The sequence below is a fragment of the Vicia villosa genome, linkage group LG1, assembly GCF_029867415.1.
Source record: "Vicia villosa cultivar HV-30 ecotype Madison, WI linkage group LG1, Vvil1.0, whole genome shotgun sequence".
NCBI lineage: Eukaryota > Viridiplantae > Streptophyta > Magnoliopsida > Fabales > Fabaceae > Vicia > Vicia villosa.
The window spans coordinates 9,480,289-9,505,098 of record NC_081180.1 but is presented as its reverse complement, the minus strand read 5'-3'; the positions used below and the strand labels follow the sequence as shown (position 1 = coordinate 9,505,098).

Sequence of the window (24,810 nt, the reverse complement as noted above, 5' to 3'; positions counted from 1 at the left end):
AACTTTGGATGTACTTCCAAGGGCATGCCATCTTAGTGAAAGCCAACTATCTCTTCCGCCAAGCACTGAAGAAACCCAACCTGATAGGAAGAACGGAATCATGGTCGCTAGAGCTCTCGCAATACGACATTCAATGCGTTTCAAGAGGAAGTATCGAGTTTCAAGCCCAGGTCGAATTTGAAGCTTAACTAAGCTAGTCCACCGAAGAAAAATCGTCTCCAGAATATGCGATATCCATAGACGGGGCCTCCAATGTAAACGGAAGTAGTGCCAGGATAGTGCTTGAATGACCGGATGATATAGTTATTGAGCAAGCGCCGAAGTTCGAATTCATCGCCAGCAACAATCAAGCAGAATATGAAGCACTTGTCACCGGCATGGTCCTCACCCTGGAGATGGCAGCCACCAGATTAAAAGTCAAAAGTGACTCGCAAATGGTAGTCCACCAGGTCTTGAGATAGTATCAGGCCGAGGATTCTATGCTGATGAAATATCTTTGAAAGGTACAAAATCTGTCCTCATGTTTCATTTCCTTCAAAGTAGAGCACGTGCCCCGCGAACAGAACTCCCAGGCATATCTATTGTAAAAATTAGCTACCTTGAAGGTCACGGGGTTCAACAAAAAAAAAAATCATACAAAAAACTCTCGTATCACCTAGCATCACGGAAAATGAAGCATACTTTATGGAACTCGCCTTTGATTCCAGTTAGATGTCACTCATACTAAGCTATTGTAAACCGGTGAACTCCTCCTGGACGAGGGAAAGTGAGGAATATCCGAAGGAATGCTGCCAAGTACACTTTACTCTCAGGGAAGCTTCATAGAATGGGTAGGGCTACTCCTTTATTGAGATACCTGGATGAGAACAACATCGCTTTAGTTCTCGCAGAAGTCCATAAGGGAGCCTGCAACAGTCATATTGGCGGAAAAACTCTCACCCATAAGCTATTAAGGGCAGGTTATTACTGGCCCACCTTAATGAAGGACAACATTGTCTTTATCAAGAAATGTGACCAATTCTAGAGACATCCCGACCTTCGCCTCCCCGACGGAATCCCTCTAGTCAATGATCTCACCTTGGCCAATTTACTAGTGGGGCGTGGATATCTTGGGGCCAATTCCTGTGGCGCTAGGTCAGTTGAAATTCTTGATAGTGGGAGTGGACTACTTTTCTAAAGAACAAAGGCATGATGGTTGCCATATCCAAATGGTCAATACCTCGTAGCCATAGAGGCTCGAACTTGAGGTCGACCAGAACATCGACATTGTGTGTGGGAACTAAATATGGGCACTATGCCCCTTAGCAATGACTGAGGGGTGACTGTTGTGAGCTGGAAAAAATAGTCACACATTTCTTGGGAAACAAAACTAAATGAAGTTTATATACAACATACATACACAACAACCTAACGAAACACCTTTTATAAAGGATAAAGCCGTGAGAATTCTAATATAAAAAATAAACAAAACTTTGTGGCTGCAATGACATGAACTATAGGTCGACCAGACCAAATAGATATTTTGTTATTGATGATTCGTCGACACTAGTTCCTTTCTCCATCCAAAAGGATATTAACAACGTTAATGCAACAATGCAAAGGGAGTTCCCCACTTCAAATGAAGAATTCATTTTCCTTTGGACACTTCTCTTCATATTGTCCTCGGGTTATAAAGTGTCATCTCATAAAGCTACCTAGGTATTAAATAGTTTGTCTAGATCACAATTAAGGATATATGAATTGGGTAAATCCATTAAATCTGATCAAAGTGATCCAAACTCATTCAAAAAAATGAGTTTGAATTGAATAAGTAGGTCAACGTAGTTTTCAAAAATTAATTAATTTTTTTTCAAAACCATTAGATTTTGGATAAATCCAGACACTACCCATAAAATTTAGCCAGCACATTTAACCAATAATTTTACCACTAACTACTTTGATATTTTTATTTGACTTGAATGTACTTTTAATCTCTGTATTTTGATTTTTATGGTTTTAAGTTTTTAGTCACCATATTTTAAAACCTAGCTCTTTGGTCCCTTATTTTACAATTTTTAGGATTTTCTAAGTCTCCCTCCAATTTTATGGATAAGGCACTGACAAATAGAATACAAATATATTTTTAATGAGGTGGAAATTTTTTTTTTTTTGAATCAATGAATTTTGATTAAATCAAAAAAATAATATGTACACGGCGATCGCTCACGATCCAGCCAAGCTCAAAGCCTATACACAAGAGAAAATGAGGTGGAAATATTAACTTTGATAATAATAAAAAATTATTAATATTTATAATATTATTTAATAAAAAACATATCAAGTTGGAGTATTTTAAAACGAAAGATGAGAGGAACAAATATCTATCATTAGATTAATTAATAATTATTTACTAAAATATTAATGTGGACATTAATTTCTCCCTCTTGATTAATCAAATAGTAGATATTTATTTATCTCATCTCTCATTTTAAAAATATTCATGTTTGACATATTCCCTTATTTAATAATATTATAATTTATTATATTTTAAATTTTCTAAAAAAATCAAAATTAAATTATAGTAAAACTTTTATTATTTTTTACATAATAAATTAATAATTAAGAACTTTATTTAAGAATTTTTAAAAATTAATTTGATAAATATAAAAATTAATATATTAATTAATTTGATAAATATTTTTAGAAAATCAATAAAAAACTGTTTATTTCTAATAGTATAAAATTGTTAATTAATTTCTAACAATACTTAATGAAAATTATTAATGAATTTCCAACAATACTTAATTAAAATCATTAATTATTAATTTATTATATAAAAAATAAAAAATATATTAATTTAATTTTGATTTTTATAGTTTTTTAAAATATAATAATTTATATCATTTTCAAATAATATGATAGATGTTAATTAATAATTTTTTATCCTAGCCATCAAAATTTCTAAGAATTGTAAGATAGAAGGGTTAAAAAAGTTGAATTTTAATATAGAGGACTAAAAAGTTAAAATAATCAAAATTGAGAGATCTAAAAAGAATTTATTTTTTATTTATTTTTTTAGGTATCTTAATGAATTGATATATGAATTAATATTTATACTTTTATTATAGAAGTTTGGTGGAAGATGTTAATGTTAAAATATTTATACTTTTATTGTTGGAGTTTGGGGGAAGATATTAATGTTAAAGTGAATTTTTTTTTTTTTTTGAATTGTGGAGGATATTCAAACAATACTCTTGATTCCCTTTTGTAGGGCTGGCAATGAACCAAACTAACTCGAAAATAGTTCGAAACTCGATTCAAAAATTAAATCGTTGAACTAGGTTCATGAACCAAATGAGCTGAGTATGAGCTAAAATCACAGTTCGTTAGCTAAATGAGCTGAACTTGAACTATACATAGTTCGACTCGTTAGGTTTATGAGTCAACTCGATTATATATGAGATAGATTATATTGTCTTTTAAGAGTAGGTTTAAAGATTTGCTCTACATCTTAGTATCGTATTTTATTTTAATCTAACGATTTTAATTGATAATTTATATTCTCAAGTGAGCAAAATATTTTTATAAATAATTATACAAAAAAAATTAACATCGTATAAATTCCAATCTTATAATTTTTATTTTATTTAAATATATATATATATATATATATATATATATATATATATATATATATATACTTTAAAAAAAAAATTAAGTCTGTGAAATAAGCGAGTTGAACCTAACGAGTTAAATCAAGATCTTTGTGAATTTCTAACAAGTCGAGTTTGAGCTGAAAAAAAGTTCGTGATAAACTCGAACTCGAACTAAAACTCGGCTCATTCTTAACGAGTCGAGTTTGAGCTGAAAAAGAAATTCGTCATGAACTCGAACTCGAACTCGAACTCAGTCAATTCTTAATGAGTCGAACTGAGCTGAGACGAATTCGACTCGACTCGACTCATTTCCAGCCCTAGCCCTTTTGTAACTTATGTGTAATGACTTTGATGTATTTATATTTGATGGTTTCAATTTTAAGCTCTTAAAATTTTTTTATTTTATGAGTCGTTTTTTTAAATTATTTAAAATATTGAACTTTGATTATTTTGATGATAATGTTAATTAGTAATGTTCAAAACTAATTATGGCCAGATACAACATTAGTAAGGAACAATAATAGGAATAACATGGCTTATATGTGTTTTGTAATACAACTCTCTTAAATTTAAATAAGAAATTAGTATAACATGAACAATGAATTTGTATGAAGAGATATAAGTGTTTAAAGAAAAAAGATTGAGTTTGTATATGCTGTTGATATTATTACAAACTAATGATTCATCTTATATAGTAATCCACATACTATAAAATGAAAGAAGCATATTACAAAACACATATAAGCCATGTTATTCCTATTATTGTTCCTTACTAATGTTGTATCTGGCCATAATTAGTTTTGACTAATTATTCCCACAATTCTCCACCTCGTACATAATTTGAAATATTCAAATTTTGGACAAATATGGAATAATGTTTAGCAAGTTCAAGCAGTGTTGAAATTTGCTACCTGATACAACATTAGTAAGGAACAATAATAGGAATAACATGGCTTATATGTGTTTTGTAATATGCTTCATTCATTTTATAGTATGTGGATTACTATATAAGATGAATCATTAGTTTGTAATAATATCAACAACATATACAAATTCAATCTTTCTTCTTTAGACACTTATATCTCTTCATACAAATTCCTTGTTCATGTTATACTAATTTCTTATTTAACTTTAAGAGAGTTGTATTTCATATCACTATTAGAAGTCAAAATTCTGCTGCAACTCTAACAATTGGTATCAGAGCCTATAATGGCTTCTTATAGTGGATCGGTCAAGGTCGGCAAATATGAAATTGAAAAGTTCAATGGAAAAAATAATTTTTCCTATTGGAGGATGCAAATGAAAAATTTGCTTATATCACAAAAGTTACATAAGTCGTTAGCAGGGAAAGAACAAAAACCTGTGAGTATGAAGGATGAGAATTGGGAAGAGCTGGATCTTGAAGCACAGGCAGCCATAATCTTATGTCTTGAGAGGGATGTTGCATTCTTGGTAAATGAAGAATCAACGGCGGCTGGCGTGTGGGCAAAGTTAGAGAATAACTTTATGGTGAAAACTCTAACAAATCGGATCTATTTAAAATCTAAATTATATACATGCAAAATGGAGGAAGACACCTCAATCCGGGATTATGTCAATAAGTTTGATAGGATTATATCAGACTTGAAAGATATAAGTGTCTAAAGAAGAAAGATTGAATTTGTATATGTTGTTGATATTATTACAAATTAATGATTCATCTTATATAGTAATCCACATACTATAAAATGAATGAAGCATATTACAAAACACATATAAGCCATGTTATTCCTATTATTGTTCCTTACGAATGTTGTATCTAGCCATAATTAGTTTTGACTGATTATTCCCATAAGTTAGGAGTGTTTTATTTATTTCTAAATTCTATTATAATATAATTTTGATTTTTACAAATATTTTTATCATAAATTTTATAGTATTTTTAAATATTTGATGTTAAAACAATACCAATAATATATTAAACTATTTAAAAAATAATTAAAGCATTTTTAAAAAAAGAATATGATATGATATGATATTTATAATTATTTGGAGAAAAAAAATTAAATAATTCATTACTGAATTCAATTCCACCAAAATAAATTCATGATTTTATTCAAATTGCTCCCGATGATAATTTAGGTGATTATCTTACCGCATTCAAACCGATATATTCTATTTAAACTGATATACTCTATCCCGTTTAAGTTTTGATTTTGAATAATAACCACTCAAACCAATTTATATACACCCTTACTCAGTCTTGGATGCTTTGTTTATGACATTGGCAAATCCAATCATTATAAAAATAAAAATAAAAAGAGATAGAGAGAATAATATAATGAAAATATAGGAGTATTATTTGTTTTATATATTTTCCTTAATATTTGCAAAATGATTAATTATGAAAAGAAGAAAGTGATTTATGATGAGTCGACCATATCTAGTAAAACGTGAGACCACGTGACAGGGCGTGACTTGTGTTGATAACATTGGTCCAAACAATACAACTTGTCAATTTCAACAAATTAGATTTGAATCCATACACACACATACATATGAAGAAAAAAAAAGAAGATTAGATTGGGCAAAAGGTACGTGGACCCCACTAAGATTTATCAAGAGATTGGATAAAGAAAGAAGCAATAACATGGCCCACATTTTTGTCACTAATAGAATTTGGAATTTTAAAAAGGTTGAAGAAAATTGGTTGGAAACGCAATTAGCCACGTTTTAAGGAAGTGGGTCCTACGAGGTTGATGAAATTAAAAAGAACACGTTTTGTTGCTATAAGAAATAGAATTGAGAAACTAGGAACATGTCTTTTTCCACAACAACTTTCCATGTTCTTTATCTCTATCCTTATCTTTGTTGGTTTTTGTTCAGCAATGTTATGCCTCTTTCCTAGGAAACTGCTTCTTTTGTTGACCAATCAACTTTGCTTCTTTTTCTATGTAATCTGTTTGGTTTTACTATAAGATAAGAAGTCAAAAGTAAGTCTAAATGCATAAATTTTGATTTTGATAAGAATGAGACTAAACTTTGTTTATATAATTTTAAAGTGGATCTTAGTGAAGGAAATCTTACAAGGAATAGGAAATATACGAAGGGATAAACTCTTGAATTTGTCGAGTTTTTTTTTTCTTGTTTAACTGCTACATATTATTGTATTCTAGTTTTGGAAATTTTCATTTTAACTCAAAAACCTAGTATGCTATTTTTATTAAGTGTTAAATTGTGATATGCAGTGCTTCATATTTAGAGTTTTGAAATATATCCGTAACAAGGACCGAAAAAATCATTTATAATTCCTGGTCTAATGTTTAAGATTTGGGCCAAATTAACACTTAATCCAATCCAATAAGATAAGGGTGTTCCCATGTAATCACACACCCAATTGAAATTACAAAATGCCTTTCATATACTTGTAAAATTATACTATAAGTCATTTATAAATCAATTCCACAATCAACTATACACATTTATCACTCAATAAAATATCAAAATAGGATAACTATTGAGTATATATAAATAATAAAATGTCAAAAAAAACAAAATGTTATCATGTCATAATTAATCTAAATATAAACTATTATAAAAATGTCAAAATATACGAAATAAAATCTCACTACTAAGTGTATATGTAGTCAATGTTCCTCCATCTGATATTGGTCCTGTAAAGCATGGCCATCTGAGGAGTGTCTTCCACAAACTCGTCCTTAGCTATGACCTCTCTGTCATTAGCCACTATGCGACGTCATATCAGTAGCACATTAACGACATAATCCACCTTCGTTTACTCTTCCTTTAAGATCTCTTAATGAAATGGCATCGCGGAATCTCCCCCCACATCTAGTTTCATGAAAGGATGTGATACTATATAAAATTATTGGATGTAGCCGTATACCATACTTCATAAACTTTGAAATTCGAATTAGTTCAAAATTCATGTGGTCTTGATTCAAATCTGAATAGTTATCTGTTAGTCGCATACTTCATAAACTTTAGGCGCATTCAAATTCCAATCTGTAGAGCTTTTTAATATGTAACTCAGAGGGTTATTTCCAATCACTAGAAATAGTTTGCGTTTTAATTGCGTTCAAATTTTAAATTCCAAAATTAAGAATTATTTTTAAAATTTCCATAGGTGTGTGGGTAACACATAGGGGGGTTATAATGAGTAACCCCTAAGATAATATAAGAGTTTTTGTTTCTCTTGCATTCTCCATTTCCTTTAAATCATCACTTGAATGGTGCACTGTTAAAGGAGTTTGGTTTCGTTCCATTTATACACCACCCTTCATTTAGTGTTGATATATGAGAGATAGACACAAGTGTGAATGAATCATATAAATTTAAAAAGTGGATCTCACAGACAAGTCCACTAATTATTCATTTGTATTGATCCCTTTCGTAAATGAACATTAAATTTTAATTCTAAAGGTGGACTAATATTGTTGGTGGTTCCCTGCAGACCTCAATAATTTTTTTTACTTAAATTTTAACCATTTGATCTTCTGGTCAAATATCAGAATTTTGCAAATAATCTAACATTAAACAATGAGTAGGTCTATTGAATATAATTTATGAAATAGTTGAGCCATTTAGTCCCTCAAACCTATGAAATAGCAAATTAATCATTTAGATAAAGAACTTCAACCAATTTAGTCTCAGTCAAAATATCTCTTTATTTAACATCTAAAATTAGTAGACATGACTCAGTTTAAGAGATTAAATTGCAATTTTGTAAATTTGATAGACTAAACTAACCAGCCTTTACAATTTCAATGAATAATATGACTTAGAACTCACCCATTGCCCTACTAACACATCTACATGTTAGTTCTTGGTTTTTAGAGTCATAAAATACTGTTTCGGGTTGATTCTGATAGTATTCACCTTAGATGTGTAATGAGATCAATGTATAAACTATCTTTCTCTGAATCCTTTCTATAGAATTCTACTAGAACCTGTGTCTGGTAGAATATAAGAATGTCTCTCTTCTGGAAACCGAGCAACAAAATTTGTACTACCTTCCAAGAGTTATTTTGGATCTGCAGAGTGAACCGAAGAGCAGACCCAAATTTAGTTTGCATAAAGGAATTTTGTTGCATAAGGGAGGACTGGTGATCTGTTCTACTTAGCGTGTGTTTGGTAACCCGTCTAGAGGATATTTCTTGCGTCCCTATGCAAAGAAAACGTGAAAAATCAGAATTTCCAATTTGGAACATTGGCAAGACACGCGTCTTTTAGCCCCCCGGACGCAGAAACAAGCATAGGCTTATACTATCATTGCCACACTTTTGGAGGAGTTTTATTCATCCACAAGTGGCGAGCCCTCAGACTTCTTGATGACTTATAAAAAGGTTATCTGGAAATGTGTATTGGGTAGGTATGACATCAAGAACTCGAGAGTTTGTGAAGGAATGTGACACATGCCAGCACCATAAAAATTCTGCTACCCCTGCATATGGCTTACTGTAGAAATCACCTATACCAGGACAGATTTGAGAAGAGATGTATCTCTTGATATCACTTCCGGATTGTCGAAATTAAAAGGGTTTGATGTGATTCTGGTTGGGGCGGATAGTTAGTCTAAGTATGTGCATTTTGTACTGCTCAAACACCCTTACACTGCAAGGAGTGATGCTGGTGTGTTTTCTAAAGAAACCATTCGCTTGCATAGAATGCCTAACTCTATCCTTGGTGATATGAATCCTCTATTTGAGAGCATCTTGTGGAAAGAGTTGATAAAATTGCAAGGGAGGGTGCTGAAAATGTCGTTGTCATGCCATCCGGAGATCGATGACCAACCTGAGGTCTTAAACCGATGCCTAGAAACTTTTTTGCGTTGTTTTGCATCCGAACAACCGAGGAAATGGCAAAAGGGGTTGGCTTGGGCAAAGTTGTGGTATAATACCAAATTCCATGTCACATCCATGAAAACTCCATTCTCTATTCTAATGGGCTTCTGTGCAATAGGAAAGGGGGATCTATCCTAATATCCTAGTTACAGGATTTTCTTGTGTAAGCCCAAAAGCTCATTTTGGTAAATAAGTCCCCAATTGATATAAAGAAAACTAGAAACACCTGAGTTTTGTTTTATTTTAATTAGTTGATCCAGACAAGAGAGTTTAACCATCTTATCAATTGCAACCGTCTTCACAGTAAGGGGAAAATTGTGTTAAGATTTCAACAATAAACCAGAAGCAGGAAAGAGCAATGAGCGAGTAAACATCCATATCGAGCAACAATAATTGGCTAACAGCACAATTATTTTGTAAAATCAATCATGTTACATATGTAGCATTAACGGGTAATAAGGAAAAATGAGTAGTGAAAATTGTATGGTTTGGTGTGTTAAGAAAAAACCTTATCGGTAAACCTTTAACAGATATATTCACAAAGAATGTGAGAAAGAATCTGCATTTCTTAGTGTGTATCCATGCATCTTTTGGATTGTCTACTTCACAAAAAGGTGAATAATTGCTCCAAAGTAGTCTTGCAGCTGAGAAAATGAAGTAGATGTTTGCATATCAAAATTTTACACAAGAATTGATCAACCAAATGGAAGTAATAAAAGGAATCAATGATCAGATACTCTGTAGCACCGACACCTCTGAAAAAAAGATGTGTTTGTGTCCGGTGTTTGTGCTTCATAGATCTGATATTTCTTGTTAAATATGTTTACTGTTTAGTGTATGCAAGCAATAATGCCAAACTTTACCTGAGTTGTAATACTTTTTCCAGTTTGACCTTCAATAACTAGGCCTACCGTTAGACCAATCATTGCCCAAGCTCCATTAATCGCCTCAATTTGGCGTCTTTTCTACAATCGCAACATAAAGTTGGTTAAATATATAGTTGAGCTGAGGAACATGGTTTCATTAGTGTTATACTCCACTCATTTTCCTACTCTCTTTCACCTTGAGTTTTTCTTTTGCTTTAATTCTTTCCATTTGTTTGGCCGCCAATCGCTTGGCTTCCACGGGATCAACCATGATCACATCCTTTTTTGAACCATCCTTTCCTGAAGATACCTGTATAATTATTAATATAAAAGATGTAGATCTCATTAAACATCAATAAAAAGGAAATGGCAAAAAGAGAAGGGGCAAATTCATATCAAAAGGGAATGAAAGAATACTTCACAGTTTACCGAGTAAAACTTGTAATTGATTTATCAGCATAAAAGTATAATATCCAAAAAGAAGTAAAGTTTCAGCAAGAGAAAGTTGTAACTTATATGAATATCAGTTTATTGCATCAAGTAAAAAAATAGGCAAACTGGAACACAATCATAATTAATGCATAGCAAGTTTGCTAGTTTAGACAATGGATTGATTTCGAGAAAGAACAGTTGAGGCTAAGTTTTAGAATATTATTTCATAGGAAGATAACACCCTTTATTTTCTCATAGAAAGGAAGAAGGAAGCAACAAAGGTAGTGTCCTGGGCCACCAGAAGGCCCAATAGCTACGGCTCAGAAAGTGAAATGGCTCACCGGACCGCGTGGGGGATAGGTACGCTATCCTAGATGAAGAAGTAGACAATCCCAACCCAAGATCAATCGGACGGATTCCCGTATCTCGCGCCGTTAGATTAGCAAGTTATAACTGCCCTACTATATAAAAGGAAGAAAATGTCATTTCTCAAGTAATTTGAATTCAATCTCATTCGCTTCATCTCACTCTCATACTGCCTTGGGTGTTAAAGTGCTAAACTTGCAAGTCGGCCCCTTCCCCACCGTACCAAAAGCTCAAGTCCACTGTTTCTATTCACATCAATCCTTCACCAATCTATTTTGGTTCCAATACGGAACAGGTAGTTTTAATTATTAAAATGCAACTAAGAATGATAATTAATTTTATTGAATCATATCGAGTAATCAAGTAATCGGTTCTTTTAAATAGATATAACTCCGACAGATTTCCCAACCTTGTCACTCCATACTATTTTATGATTTTTTACCCCTTCCATACCCTGTTATCCTCTAAAGTTTCCAATCTACTACTTCTCTCATGTACATTTGTATTTTCATGCCAATAAATACAACAACAACCAAGCCTAATCCCAATAAGTGGGATGGGCTACATGGATCATCTTCCGCCAAAATGTTCTATCCCGGACCATACTTCTATCCAAATAGTTAACTTTGAGATCTTTCTTAGTAATTTCTCTTATAGTATTTCTAGGTCTTCTTCTATATCTACTTGTTTGACTTCTCTCTATCTGATCTACTCTCCTTACCACAAAATCTAAAGTTCTTCTCTATACATGGCCAAACAAGCTAAGTCTACTTTCCACCATCTTTTCTACATATTTTTCACTAGAAAATATGTAAACAAAATATAGAACCACAGAAAGTAGAAACTATAACATTCTATATGAAATATTGAAATTAATAAAAGCAACACAAGTGAGTAAGCATTTGAGATCATACCTACAAAGTTTTTCAGCATACATAAATTCAAAAGTTCATAAAGAAAAACAACCAATCTCAACAATCATCAAGTTTTTTTTCCAACCAACTATACACACACATACTACAAAGTATTCAATTTATGCATACATTGGGATTAGCAAGGACTCGAAATGCTTGACTTTGAGTTCTATGTGAAGCCATGCCAGCATCTTGCCCTCTTCTCCATCCCCACCTACAACAAAGAGCTTCATCTCATTAATTAGCAATAACAAAACAAAGTCCTTACCCATTTACCCTGCACATTTTCCATGCTGATACTTAAAATTTTAAATATCGGTTGCGGTCGCGTAAAAGCTTTTACGATTTCGGTCTGTACACGTGTCGCGATACTAATTGTGATCATCACGGTGTCAGTTAACCACAATTCTTTTCAACATAAAAATAGTGAGTAATAGTATCAGTATCAACACCTTCCAATACCGTTTTGTCGCGGCTAATTTCACAGTCTGTTACTGTTTTTTAAAACCTTAATACTACTGAAGCAGAGAAAACTCAACAACTACTTGTTAGATTCTTCTTAAGAACAATTTTTACGTCCTCTACATTGTTTGTTAGCTATATAAAAATTCTCCAAAACTTTACAACATTTAAAAATACCTAAAAAGGTAAAGGAATTCATACAGTGTATAACCGAAAAATGGTTGTGAAGTGAAATCATAAACTTTCAGGTGAAAAAGAAAAACAAGAATTTGAGGAGAAAGCGAAAAGGAAGGGGAAAGTACTTACGTGGCGATGGATGGAAGAGAGTGGTGAGAATGAAAGGAAGCGAATTGAAGGTTGGTTAATGGAAGAATGGTTGAAGCCATAGATAGCTCAGAACCTGACGATTTCGCTTTATCCTTTCACTATTTATTTTCTTTCTCCCTTTTCTCATTTTCTAACTAAATTAATATACAACTAGATTTTTATTTTAAAACATATTTCAAGTTTTTCTCATCTAAACCTCATATGTCTTTTATACACCACGCAAAATTTCAATTTTACCCTTATTTTCGTAGATGTATATTCAGAAGCATTTTATATTTTAAGAAAATTTGCTTCCTTCCGATAGATGCATTTACCAAAGCGTATAAAACACTCTATTGATTGGTAAAATCCCAAATTCCGTATATATAGATCTACAGAACACTCTATTGACAAAATCCATCAATCTTTTGTAACTACGAAAATTTTTCCTAATTAATTGAGAATTTGGGATTTTCCCAATTAATCAAACTCCATCAAACCTTTCCGTAGATGTAACTACGGAAGATTTTTTCCAATTAATTGAAAAAGCTTTCGTAGATGTAATTACGTAAGATTTTTTCTAATTAATTGAGAATTTTAGATTTTCTCAATTAATTTGTAATTTAATTGGAGATTTTCCCAATTAATTGAGAAAATTCCAAATTAAGTAAGTTTGATGAGATCTAGTAATCGTTAAAACACAGTGAAATTTGAGATTTTTCCAATTAATTGAAAAAATCTCAAATTAAGTTTCAAATTAATTGGGAAAATCCCAAATTAATTTTTCAACGGAACATTCTGATTTTCTCAATTAATTGGGAAAATCTCATGTTTCACTATGTTTTAAGGGACTTCGTAAATGCATCTATGGAAAAATCAAATTTTTTTAAAAAAATACTTCCGAAAATGCATCTACGAAAGCGCGAGAGCAGTTTTGTCAATTCGGTGGTGCGTGAGAGATGAGATATGTTAAGAAATTCTCTATTTTAAAACATATTTCAAGTTTTTTTTTTCTTGTCATCATATATCAAATCGTAATTAGTAATTGGGTTAAATTAATTTTTGTTTACTATACATAATATTTTAAAATTTATTTTTAGTTTTCCTAAAAACATATTTTAACGCTGAAAGATTTTTCATCAACAATTTTGTATTGTTATTTGTTATTGTTATAGTTAACAGGCATTGATCTCTACTGTAAAATAAATTACTCGTTAAGGAGGGACAGTGGAATTGGCGGATGCTTTCGGATTGGCTACCCGCGGACATTTTAGGCAAGATAGGTGCAATTCTCCCACCGGATGCAAGCTATGGTGAAGACGAACGGACATGGCTGGATTCAAGCATGGGGCAATCCTTGATCACTGGTATGTATAATAGTTTATGCAACTTTACGGTTCCATCGGCAGATAAGTAGTGGAAGAAAATTTGGCATCTTAAAGTTCCAGAGCGTGTCAGAGTTTTTCTTTGGTTGGTTAAGCATGACAGATTATTAACCAATTCAAGAAAGAATAGAATGGGGCTTGGCTCGAATGCGTGTGACTATTGTCTTGGATTCTCGGAAACGACTCTGCATGTGTTGAGAGATTGTAAGTTGGCAATGCAGTTTTGGGAGAGTGTGGTCCCTAGCTCCACCCAAAACAGATTTTTCAATAGTAGTTTATCAAAATGGATTGGGATGAATATTGATAATGGGAGACAATATGGGTGGAATGAGACGTGGGATAGGTTTTGGGCAACGGCTTGCCATATGTTGTGGATGTGGAGAAACAAGGAGAAACATGAGGAAGATTTTATGCGACCTCATAATCAAGTGGAGAAAGTGAAGAAAATGGTAGAATATTATGGAATGGCGGAAGCTATAATGAAGGATAAGTGCATGGGGAGAAGCAGGACTATTCAAGTTCAGTTTGAGTTTCCTCAGCAGGGATGGATTTGTATCAATGTGGATGGAGTCTGCAAGGATGGTATCATTGGATGTGGAGGAGTCATTCGTGGGGATGTGGGAGACTGGATCTCTGGATTTGCTAAATTTATAGGGAGAGGAGAACCGTATTTGGCGGAACTATGGGGATTATATGAAGGATTGAAGATCGCTAAGCAGTTACGGTTTGAAAAGGTGGAGCTCCGCGTTGATTCAATAGATGTAGTGCAAGATGTTCAAGGGAAAAGGAAGATACAACGGCATGGTAACAATTTGCTATCAACGGTGCTAAGCTTGTATGAGTCAGACAGGGAAATTACTATCAAGCATATTCACAGGGAAGCAAATAAATTGGCGGATGCTATGGCCAAGTCTAGTTTCGGTTTAAAGGAAGAGTACAAGGAATTCGTGGATTGTCCAAGTGATCTTGTAGATCTCTTTAATGCAGATTTAAACAGACGGGATGTCTCTAGAGTTATTGATATGTAATTTCTTTCCCCCGGGCTTTTAGCCCTCTTTTCAATCAATAAATAAATAAATAAATAAATTATTTGTTAAATTTATTAAACAATTATATATCAAAATTATTAATAAATCAAATATATTGCTATTTAATAAACTTAAAAAAGAAAATGCTTCTTATAATAAGGATCAGAAGAATATATTTTTTAAAATTGAATGCATGTGTGCCAAAAAGAGTGGTATGATAAATATTTTTACTTATTAAAAAAAGACAATTAACAAATAATAACAGCTCCTGCTGTCACACATGGATGTCATGACATCGATCATGACATTCATTACAAAACTTGTATTAGCTCCACACATATATGCAACCTGCATAAACACAATCAAATTAAAAGTCATGTGTTGTAGTCTGTCTTGAACATCTTTATCACCAATCTTGATTAGTCTTTTCATCTTTCTAAGATTTAATGTTGTTTCTTATTAAATCGTATGTATATTGTATTTGTGTAATATGTTTGTTCAGCGTGTATAAATATATTGTATGTGTAACGTGTTCTGCTTTTGTCTATTGTTTTTGTGTATGTAGTCGCTTATGTCTATTGTATTTTTATGTTATCTATACATGAGTTATGTAATGATCACTCTATGTATACACAAACTATATATATGTTTTGTATTTTAAAGTGTATTCTTTCTATTTTTATAAATTATTTCAGAAGATATTTTATTTATTGCGGGATTCAATATTAAGTGTAACTTTGTCAAAGAATTTTCATTAAAGTGTGAAGGGTGAAGTGTTTGCTTATAACCGGTTAGATACTAATATATAGTCTTACTTTGAGACAAGAGATATCATGAAGAAAATGGACCCAACATTTAATGAAGTTTATTTTAAACTATGGTGGGTGCATAATAGAAAATGACATTAAGTTATTTGGAGATGAAAAATATGCTTGTAATTTGTATAAGTTTGAAGAAAAGAATAAGTGTAACGAGGAATTATTTATGGAACTCAAGGATAGTACACTATACATGCATGGTTTGCTGAAGAGGGGTAAAGTTCTGGCTGGTCCAGATAAAGGAAAGTACATTAGACTTGTATGTTTAGATAAAAAATATTGTTAAATTCCTCTCACCAAAATATATAAGTTACATGTCATAGATAATTATTTGATATATGAGTTGAATAATGCAAGTGAAGTTGATACTTATGGTAGGGCATTTGAGAACAAGAGTGTCAAAATAGCTTGATTTGCAAAAACGATTGTTGACAGACTGATCAATAATGCTAAGTTGAAGTTGAATGATGTTGTGGCTTATGGAAAAGCGAGGTGAGGTGCTCCACTAAGAGCCCAATATGTAAGGCATTTAAAGCAAGGCTACTTGCAATAGGAATTGTATAAGGAGATTCAAGCTAGTAGTGAAGTTTGTTTTCATCTTACAATGTTGAACTTAGGATAGTTTCACCTGCAAATACATGCAAATTGAAGATATAGAAACTTGTTCCTATGTTACCAGCACTATTGAAGATGTATTATGTGTGTTTTAAGTGTTTGAAAAGGGTGATTAAGAAGGCTTTTAGATACAAATTGAGAGTGTGTTCCTCTCAAGGTCTTGGGTTCGAAACCCACTAGATACAAATTGCTTATTAAAAAAAAAAGAAGGCTTTTAGACCTTTCGTTCGGTTAGATGGTTTCTATTTGAAGAGAAAGTATAGGGTTTTAAAAAAAATATCGCATAAAGGCTTTCGCGATTTGTTCGTTATAGGTGTCGCGATATTGATTACAACCGCCGTGGTATAAATTAACCATAATTTGTTCTTTAATATAAAAAACTATGATAATGATATCAATATCAGAATCTGCCGAAATCGTTTTGTCGTGGCCGTTTTAAGATTGCTTAAATGCAATGTGGCAATTTGGACCCACAAAATATGACACAAGCAACCAAAAACTATTCTCTCAAATATAAAAATTTATTGGAGTTGGTTCGTGAATTTATATTTGGAAAATATTGGTGAGGGGATATCGTGTTTCATATCTGACCAACAAGTAGAAGCTCTATGTGGGAAGTACTTTCAATACAAGTGGAGCATTTGTACATTTAGGACATTTTATTTTGAGCAACACACCTTTGTAAGAGACACACCACATTCTCACCTTAAACCTTAATGTGATAGGTGTGTGATAAGTTCCAAAATGTCGTTATTTTCACTATTGATTTGTGGCACTTATCGATTCTTTTGTATTGTATTCTTTGAACAAATCCCCCGCTTTTTGTATAATTATGTATGAATAGGATTTAATCAAGTTTTAGTGCATTTGTGTACCGTTTGATAGTTTTTCATTCATTTTGTAGGTATTCATTCATAATTGGAGCATCGAGCAATAAAAGCCAAAGGCTAAGCTTCAAGAATGCAATTTTAGCAATTCATCAACGAATAAGGCTTAAAATAAGGATGATAAAAATAATCAATTTGGTTTCCATTTAGTCATTGTTATAAAGAGAACTTAATAAGCTTTCCAACGCTTTGAACCGGGCGCAAATCGGAGTTACGGTTCTCAAGTTATGGCCAAAACAATTTTTCAAGTTGCAGCAGAGTTCGCTTAGCGAGCTCTGTTATCGCTAAGCAAGATCAGTTGGGAAGAATTACGTTAAAAGGGCCAAAATACCCATTTTTTAGGTGATGGTTTGGGTATTTTTGTTCCCACTCCATTTGTAATACGGTGAACTGACTTTAAAGAAATGTTGCGGTAAGCAAGAGTCGCCACCGACTTTTATTTTATCCAATTTAAAGAAAGGCTAAAAGAACAGGAAAAGACCTTTTAAAAAGATTTTGAGTTCGGGGGGTAAATTATACAAAGGTAAGGTTTAAAGCACCCTTTGTATCCATGGTTATCCATGAGCTCTTAATTGCTTAGCTCACTTTGAAATGTTTGAAAATGTTTGCAGTGAATAAGGAAAAAGATTTGAATAAGGACTTTAGCTTGTAAATAAGCGTAGCCTTTTTGAAGGTTTTTGAAAAAGGGTAAAACTTGAATTTAAACCAGAGCAAGCAATTAGGAGGTAATTACCCTAAATTTATAAAAAAAGTTCTTTTAGCCTTTCAGGGCTATCCATACCATAGGAGGGTAGGAAGTCCTTGTATTGGATGTGAAGGGTCATCGAGGTTATCGTTCGCCATAAGACTGTCCCTACCATAAAGAGGGCAGGTAGTCTAAGGGAAGGATATAATAGTCATTAATCTTTTTAGGCATCATGCGAGGATGCCTTAGCAATTGGGACAATCATCATGTTTTTCCGAGGCAACTTCGAGGGACTAGATCTCATATGATGATTTTGATAACTCTAAAGGCAACCTTTGCTTTAGGTATCCTCGGAATCGAGGGACTTGACTATTTTAAAGGCATAATTAGTAAGGCAACAGGCAACAAAAGGGGTAACCCTAAAGGTGTGTGGGTGCACAATCATGTGGTTAAATTCAGATATTTATCTTGTAAATAATGTTAGCTACATTCGATTAATTATCTTACACTCCCTAGGATTACTAACCACGCAGTTAATATCATACGGAAATTAAAAGGCAGAAAATATAATCCTACGCTATTACAATAAACACCTGCGGGCGGGAAAATAAAGGCAGAAAAATAATAATGAGGGCGAAAAGAATAAGAGGCAAATTAATGCCGAAGCCTTGAGCCGTCATCGAATTCTTGATCAACCCTGAAAAATCAAGAAGAAGAGAAAGGTTAGTGCATTAAAAATCCATTGATTATTTACGCAAACCCTAATTTAAGTTAAAAGAGGCAAAATAATTAATTCAACATTTTAATAGTTGTTTAGAAATTAAAAGAGTCAAACAAACGATTAAATATGATATTTACATGATTTAAAAATATTAATTTAAATTAGATAATCAATTTACAAGGAAACATATGAAAAATAATATCCTTTTTATTATATAAAAAAACTAATATTTTTAATGTCATGAGAAAAATCGAACCTTTGATTAAATAAAATAAATGGATATATATTTGGTAAAAAATGTAAAAGGTTTAAGTAAGATAGTTTAAATGATAATAAAAAAAACAAGAAAAGAAAGAAAGAATAAAATAAAAAAAAAATTTGCAATTAAAAAAATAAAAATAAAATTAAAGGAAACTCAACTCTGGTTAGGTGTGGCGCCTCCAGGAGGGTGTACTGTGGAGAGCCCAATCTGAGCCTTTAGATCTGGAGAGCTATTCATCTGTTGGTGAAGCGCTGAGTGTTCATGGTGGGGGTGTGTGTCCCATACACACTGGATCTGCAAGGTTTACAAGTAAAAAAAAAATAATGGTCTAGCCTGGGGATAATGGTCAGGCCCCTGCGCTTGTCAAAGATCCAAAACACACCTTGCCATCTGTACCAGCTTCGTTAGTTGATAATAATGTGCCGCTATGTTAATATAATAGAAATAAATTAAAGGAATTTGAATCAAAATAAACTTGCGCCCATAATGCTTCTTCTTCGTGGAATTTTTTAAAACGCAGACACCTTTGGCAACGGTTTTCCTGTGTGCCATAGATCTCCAATCTCAAAACCTGTAAACACTCATCAATAAACACAAAAAGATAACCCATATCAACCATATGTTAGCCCCTGAGCGCGAAATCGTCGTTCATTCGGATCAATTTAGCTTCTAACAACCAGTCCCCAATTTCAAGGTTCATGAACCCTAACCATGATGGATTTGTCAATCTGCAACTAAACATGAATTAAACTATCCAGAAAGCTTTAAAACATCATTATAAGCACAAACATACAATCGAAATGCATTCATAATGCATGAATCACCATAATTGAAACATGAAAAAATTGCAAACCGTGAAGCTTAATTGTACCGGTTCAGGGATGGCTAGCGATCGACAACAATCTGGAGAGCTTCAAAAAGCTTCAAGGGACGTTGTGTGATGTTTTGTTTGGCCTGAATTCGTCTCCAAATCTCTCTGCTACTCCCACTTTGTTCACGGTTTCTTTGGAATTTCAATAGGATTTTTGTCACGATTTCTCCCTGCCCATCCTTGTGAATACCTTTTGTACTTATAATACAAGATGCTAGGTCAACAAATTTTGAAAGAATCCAATCAAATCATTTGTTTTCACGATGAATCTTTGGTAGAATTTCTTCATATGAATTCTTTCCATTTTGGTCCAAATCTGCTTTTCCAATCTTTCTTCCACGTTTTACTTATCCCTCTTATTCATTTAAATTGGTTTAAATCTTAGCAAATCAAATATATGACCTTCCATTATTAATTCATGATTTATTTGATTTAATTTGTATTTAAATGAAATAATTAAAATAAAAAATGAAATAAAATCAGGAAAGAAGTAATATTTCGGTAATGGGCCTCTCACGAGCTTAGAATCACGTGGTTGACTTAAAATTATAGGCCCATTTAGTTAAACACTCAAAATCCTCCTCTTTGCCTTTTGTGCATTTTCTCAAAATTGTCCAACTTGTGGAAGCCATAACTCATTCAATATTTATCATATGAAAGTGTTCTAGGACTTTTTGGAAAGCTCAAGATGTTCTCTACAAGTCACTTTGGAACATATTTTGCATTTGGAGATTTTATCTTGATGATATGGCTCCTGACAAAAAATAGCTTTTTGCGAGCTTCTAGAAGGACCTGTAATGTTTTGACTTATATCTCTTATGCGGGAGCATTTCTTGACCTTGGGCCCAACATCAAAGTTGTAGATAATTGAATTTCCTTGAGAATGAGCTTTGGTTGAGGAATTTCTGATAAAGTATGAGAGAGATATGATCAGTCAAAGTTGGGTTGACTTTTTCCTCGAAACCCTAGTTTAGAAACTTGGACTTTTGATGATTTTAGAGCTTTTCTTGATGAATCATGATAAAATCTTGATCAAATGAAGAATGCTACTTCAACATGTTGATGTTGACCAAAAATCAGGAATTTTGACTGTGATTTGACCATAGTTGACTTTCAAGTCAAACTGGTCGACTGTTGACCATTTGAACTGTTGATTGAGCAATCTTATGGATCAAAGCTTGAAACTTTGCATGAGGATCCTTTGAAGCATATGATAGGCCATGGAGTCCACTTGAGGCATCAGAAGTTGATTTCTCCTTGATAAAAGAGAAAACCCTAGTTGGAGGCTTTGTTGCTTAGGAGACAGGTAAGTGAGCCTAATCCTCAGTGCTTGAGAATTTGAAAGTCAGATGGATCAAAATATCTTGAAATATGATGGGAAAATTTTAGGGTATGACACCATCACCAAATATTTTTTAGGTAGATTAGCTTAGAAAACAACTTCGGAGCTTGCATACGGATGATCGGAGGTGAATTGATCATCAATCGAAGTTGACAAACCGAAAGATTTTCGGTTCATTTCTCTTCTTCTTTGTCTATTTATCTTTGGTTAGGTTTTGTATATGATTTTACGTTGAGCTCATGTAAGTTTTTTGATCATGGTGTTGTATAAAGTTTGCTTTACAAATCATTATTGATGTCTTCCTTAATCTTTTTGCTTTATGTTTGGGTTTAGGTTGTTATAGACATATACCTCACAAATCTTGATCAGGATGGATATCTATTAGTTCTAGACTCTAGAGATAGTTTTTGGAGCTAATATTTGCCGTGGGTATCGAAGCTTAATGCCTCTGTGTTGTTTGTGTTGGTTGAGATATCGTCGACGCGAGCAATACGGTTGTTTGATGTGTTGTTGAGGTTGGCTGAGAGATCGTCGCTGAGATGATATAGTAGTTCTCTCTACTTTGGGTTAGAAATGACTTAGAGTGTGAGCGATGCTTGATGATATTGATGAGTATTGTAGGTGGAGTATAACTGATCGATAAGTTTAAGTTTGTGAGAAGTAAATTATATGCAATGTCTGATAAGTCTCTTCTTTCTGGAAAAAAATGAATTCTTTTTGTGTTGATATTTACTTTTCTGTTTTTATGATTTACCAATTCAATCCAAACTCATAATTGCGGAAACTGTTGAATGGCAGTTCGATATCACTAATCTCTGTGGACAGGATAATTTCTCGGATAAATATTTCCAAAACTTTTGTTGCTTGTCGCTTTACCGCTTCAACAGTGTGTGAGTTCTCCTACTTATAAATGTTGAAGTCTTCACATTCCTAAGTAATGTGGTACTTCCCCACACTACTCAACCTTGTAATTCTTTTTCAACATAAAAGAGCTTATTCTGACTAATTAGTAAATACATTTTGGTATATACATTGGTTAATATTTTATGGTAACTTATGAATTATTATAGAGATTGATATAAGTTTTTGAAGAAATGTTTGCCAGAAGATAGCATAGACTATGTGTTAGACATTTGTATTCTAATTTTAAGAAGAAATTTGGTGGAGGCTCATTCTCATTGCTAAGAGACTTGATAATGGTTGCATTTAAAAGCCACTTTTTATGAAGCAAGTGAGAATAAGATGAATAAAATAAAAGATACAAATGTATCTTCCTATGATTAGTGAAAGTGATCCCTAGCTACAAAGAAATGGTATTAGCATGTTTTTCTCATATACTTTATATGTGATGTTATTATTAATAACTTAAGTAAGAATTTTACTGTTACAATATCGATGCAAATGGATAAACCTATTATTACCATGGTTGAGTGGATTGGAAAATATTTATGAGTAGATTTGCAATATTGAGAGAAAAAGTAAAGGATTATGGAGGGATAATAATGTCTAAACCATTGAGAAGGCTTGATAGGTAGATAAAAAAAAAATGGTAATTTGGCAACAACCTTAGCTTGTATAAAAAAAGTAGCGACTGGTGAAAAAATAAAAAAAAAATGAAATAACATATGGAAATATAACAAATAAGGTGATGCTACTTAATAGTTGTCAATCCAACAAATTCAGAAAAATTTTGCACCAAAGAAAAATGTACGCTTCTAATTAATAAATTTGAGCAAAATATTATTCTTACACCCACTTTCACATATACACCGTATTATATATGGTGTAATTTATTTATTTTCTTTTATTTTATTATTGTCCTCTGTATTGGTATTTTTGTTATATTTAAATTAATATCTAAAGCTACGGTGTAAACATATACAGTGTTATAATTTGGTGTAAATATAACATATTTCTAAACTTAGAGGATTGGTATCTTGACATCTAAAATCATACACAGTAGTCTTACACCACCTAAAATACAGCTTTTTTACATGTTTGATTGTATAAAAAATGAAAAAATAACTATTAAACATTATAAAAACAAAAACGGTATGAAACTATAATATTAGTGTCACTTTTAAGTGTAGGAATAATATTTCTCTTAAACTTAATATGATAATGAATTTTGGTATTTTGGCATGATAATGAGTTTTGATTTGTATTTTGATTTTCAGGGAAGGCTTAAAGGTTCCAAAAATTATGATGTGCCAAAAAGATTCTAAGCTTGCACCGCCTCTAAAATTCCTAAAGTGACTAAAATGCATATTATCTATGTTGTTGTTATTCCAGAGCTTAATAATTGTGTGATCTTGTGGTAGATATGAATGTTGCAAGTTAATTCTACAAAAAGTTTGACTTAAGAGTGTTGGGATGAATAAGTTAAAATTTTAAGTTGTTTGTGTAAGGTTGTTAAGTTGATCATGTGTAAAAGCTCAAATTGTTTAAGGTTGTCGGGTTAAATCTGTGTAGAAGATCAAATTAAGGGTTAAATCTGTGTAGAAGATCAAATTGTTGTTTAATGGAAATCTCAAGATGAAACTTTGAGGACCGAAGTAGGTTGCGAGGTTTAAGATCGAACTAGAAGAATCTTTGGTGTGATCTTTCCTTCCCGATCTCTCTATATTTTTGTCATTTATTTTTTCCACTGTCATTTATCTTTTCCGCTATCATTTTTATCTTTTACGTTGACATTTATTTTTTCTGCTGCTTAGTCTCTTTTTATATCTTATTCTTAATATCAATCTTTTCAAAATCATTTTTTTTAAAATTTTTAATTTGAATATCACAACTAACCCTCTCTTGTATTTGGAGTCGCCTGTTCAACAATTTCTTATAAAAACAATACCTGTTGGAATCGATTAAGAAGCAATTTTTACAAATTAGGAAAACAATACCTGTTGTTTAATCAATTATTGCTTTCTTCTTATCAATTAAGAAGCGAGTTTTCCTCCTAATTGATTAGGAAGCCAATTATTTGATTAAGGTGCAAACTCGGATTACGAAATTCCTATTCTGGCTGAGTTTAATCGATTAGCGTTGAGACATAATTGATTAGAGAGCGGTCTGCCCCATGGATTGTTTCCTTTTTAGAAAAAATATTTTTCTATATAAAGGAGTGATGTGCTCGCTTGAAAAACACGAATTTTATGAACAATATACTGTCTGCTCTCACTCATTATTCTTCTAAAATTAGTTGTATTCAATATTCATTGCTTAAGTGCTGAGAGTAAAAACATATATTGAAAGGTGTGTAATTTTGTTATCATGTTGACATTGTAATACAAGAGCTTAGTACTCTTATGCATTGTAATTAACTTCAAGGTTGCAAGTTAAACTACTAAAATGTTTGGTGTAAGGAAGGTTGTTTGG

The 24,810-nt window shown here is 32.4% G+C and overlaps 1 protein-coding gene across 1 annotated transcript; it reads right to left on the bottom strand.

Moving 5' to 3' along the window:
• Positions 1-9,826: 9,826 nt before the first annotated feature.
• LOC131628022 (uncharacterized) lies at positions 9,827-12,982 on the bottom strand. The gene is made up of 5 exons (XM_058898888.1): positions 12,825-12,982; positions 12,186-12,270; positions 10,541-10,654; positions 10,342-10,443; positions 9,827-10,122 (listed from the first exon to the last, which is right to left on the bottom strand). The coding sequence occupies exons 1-5, from the start codon at positions 12,902-12,904 to the stop codon at positions 10,078-10,080; spliced, it is 426 nt and encodes a 141-aa protein (XP_058754871.1). The 5' UTR covers positions 12,905-12,982; the 3' UTR covers positions 9,827-10,077.
• Positions 12,983-24,810: the final 11,828 nt, after the last annotated feature.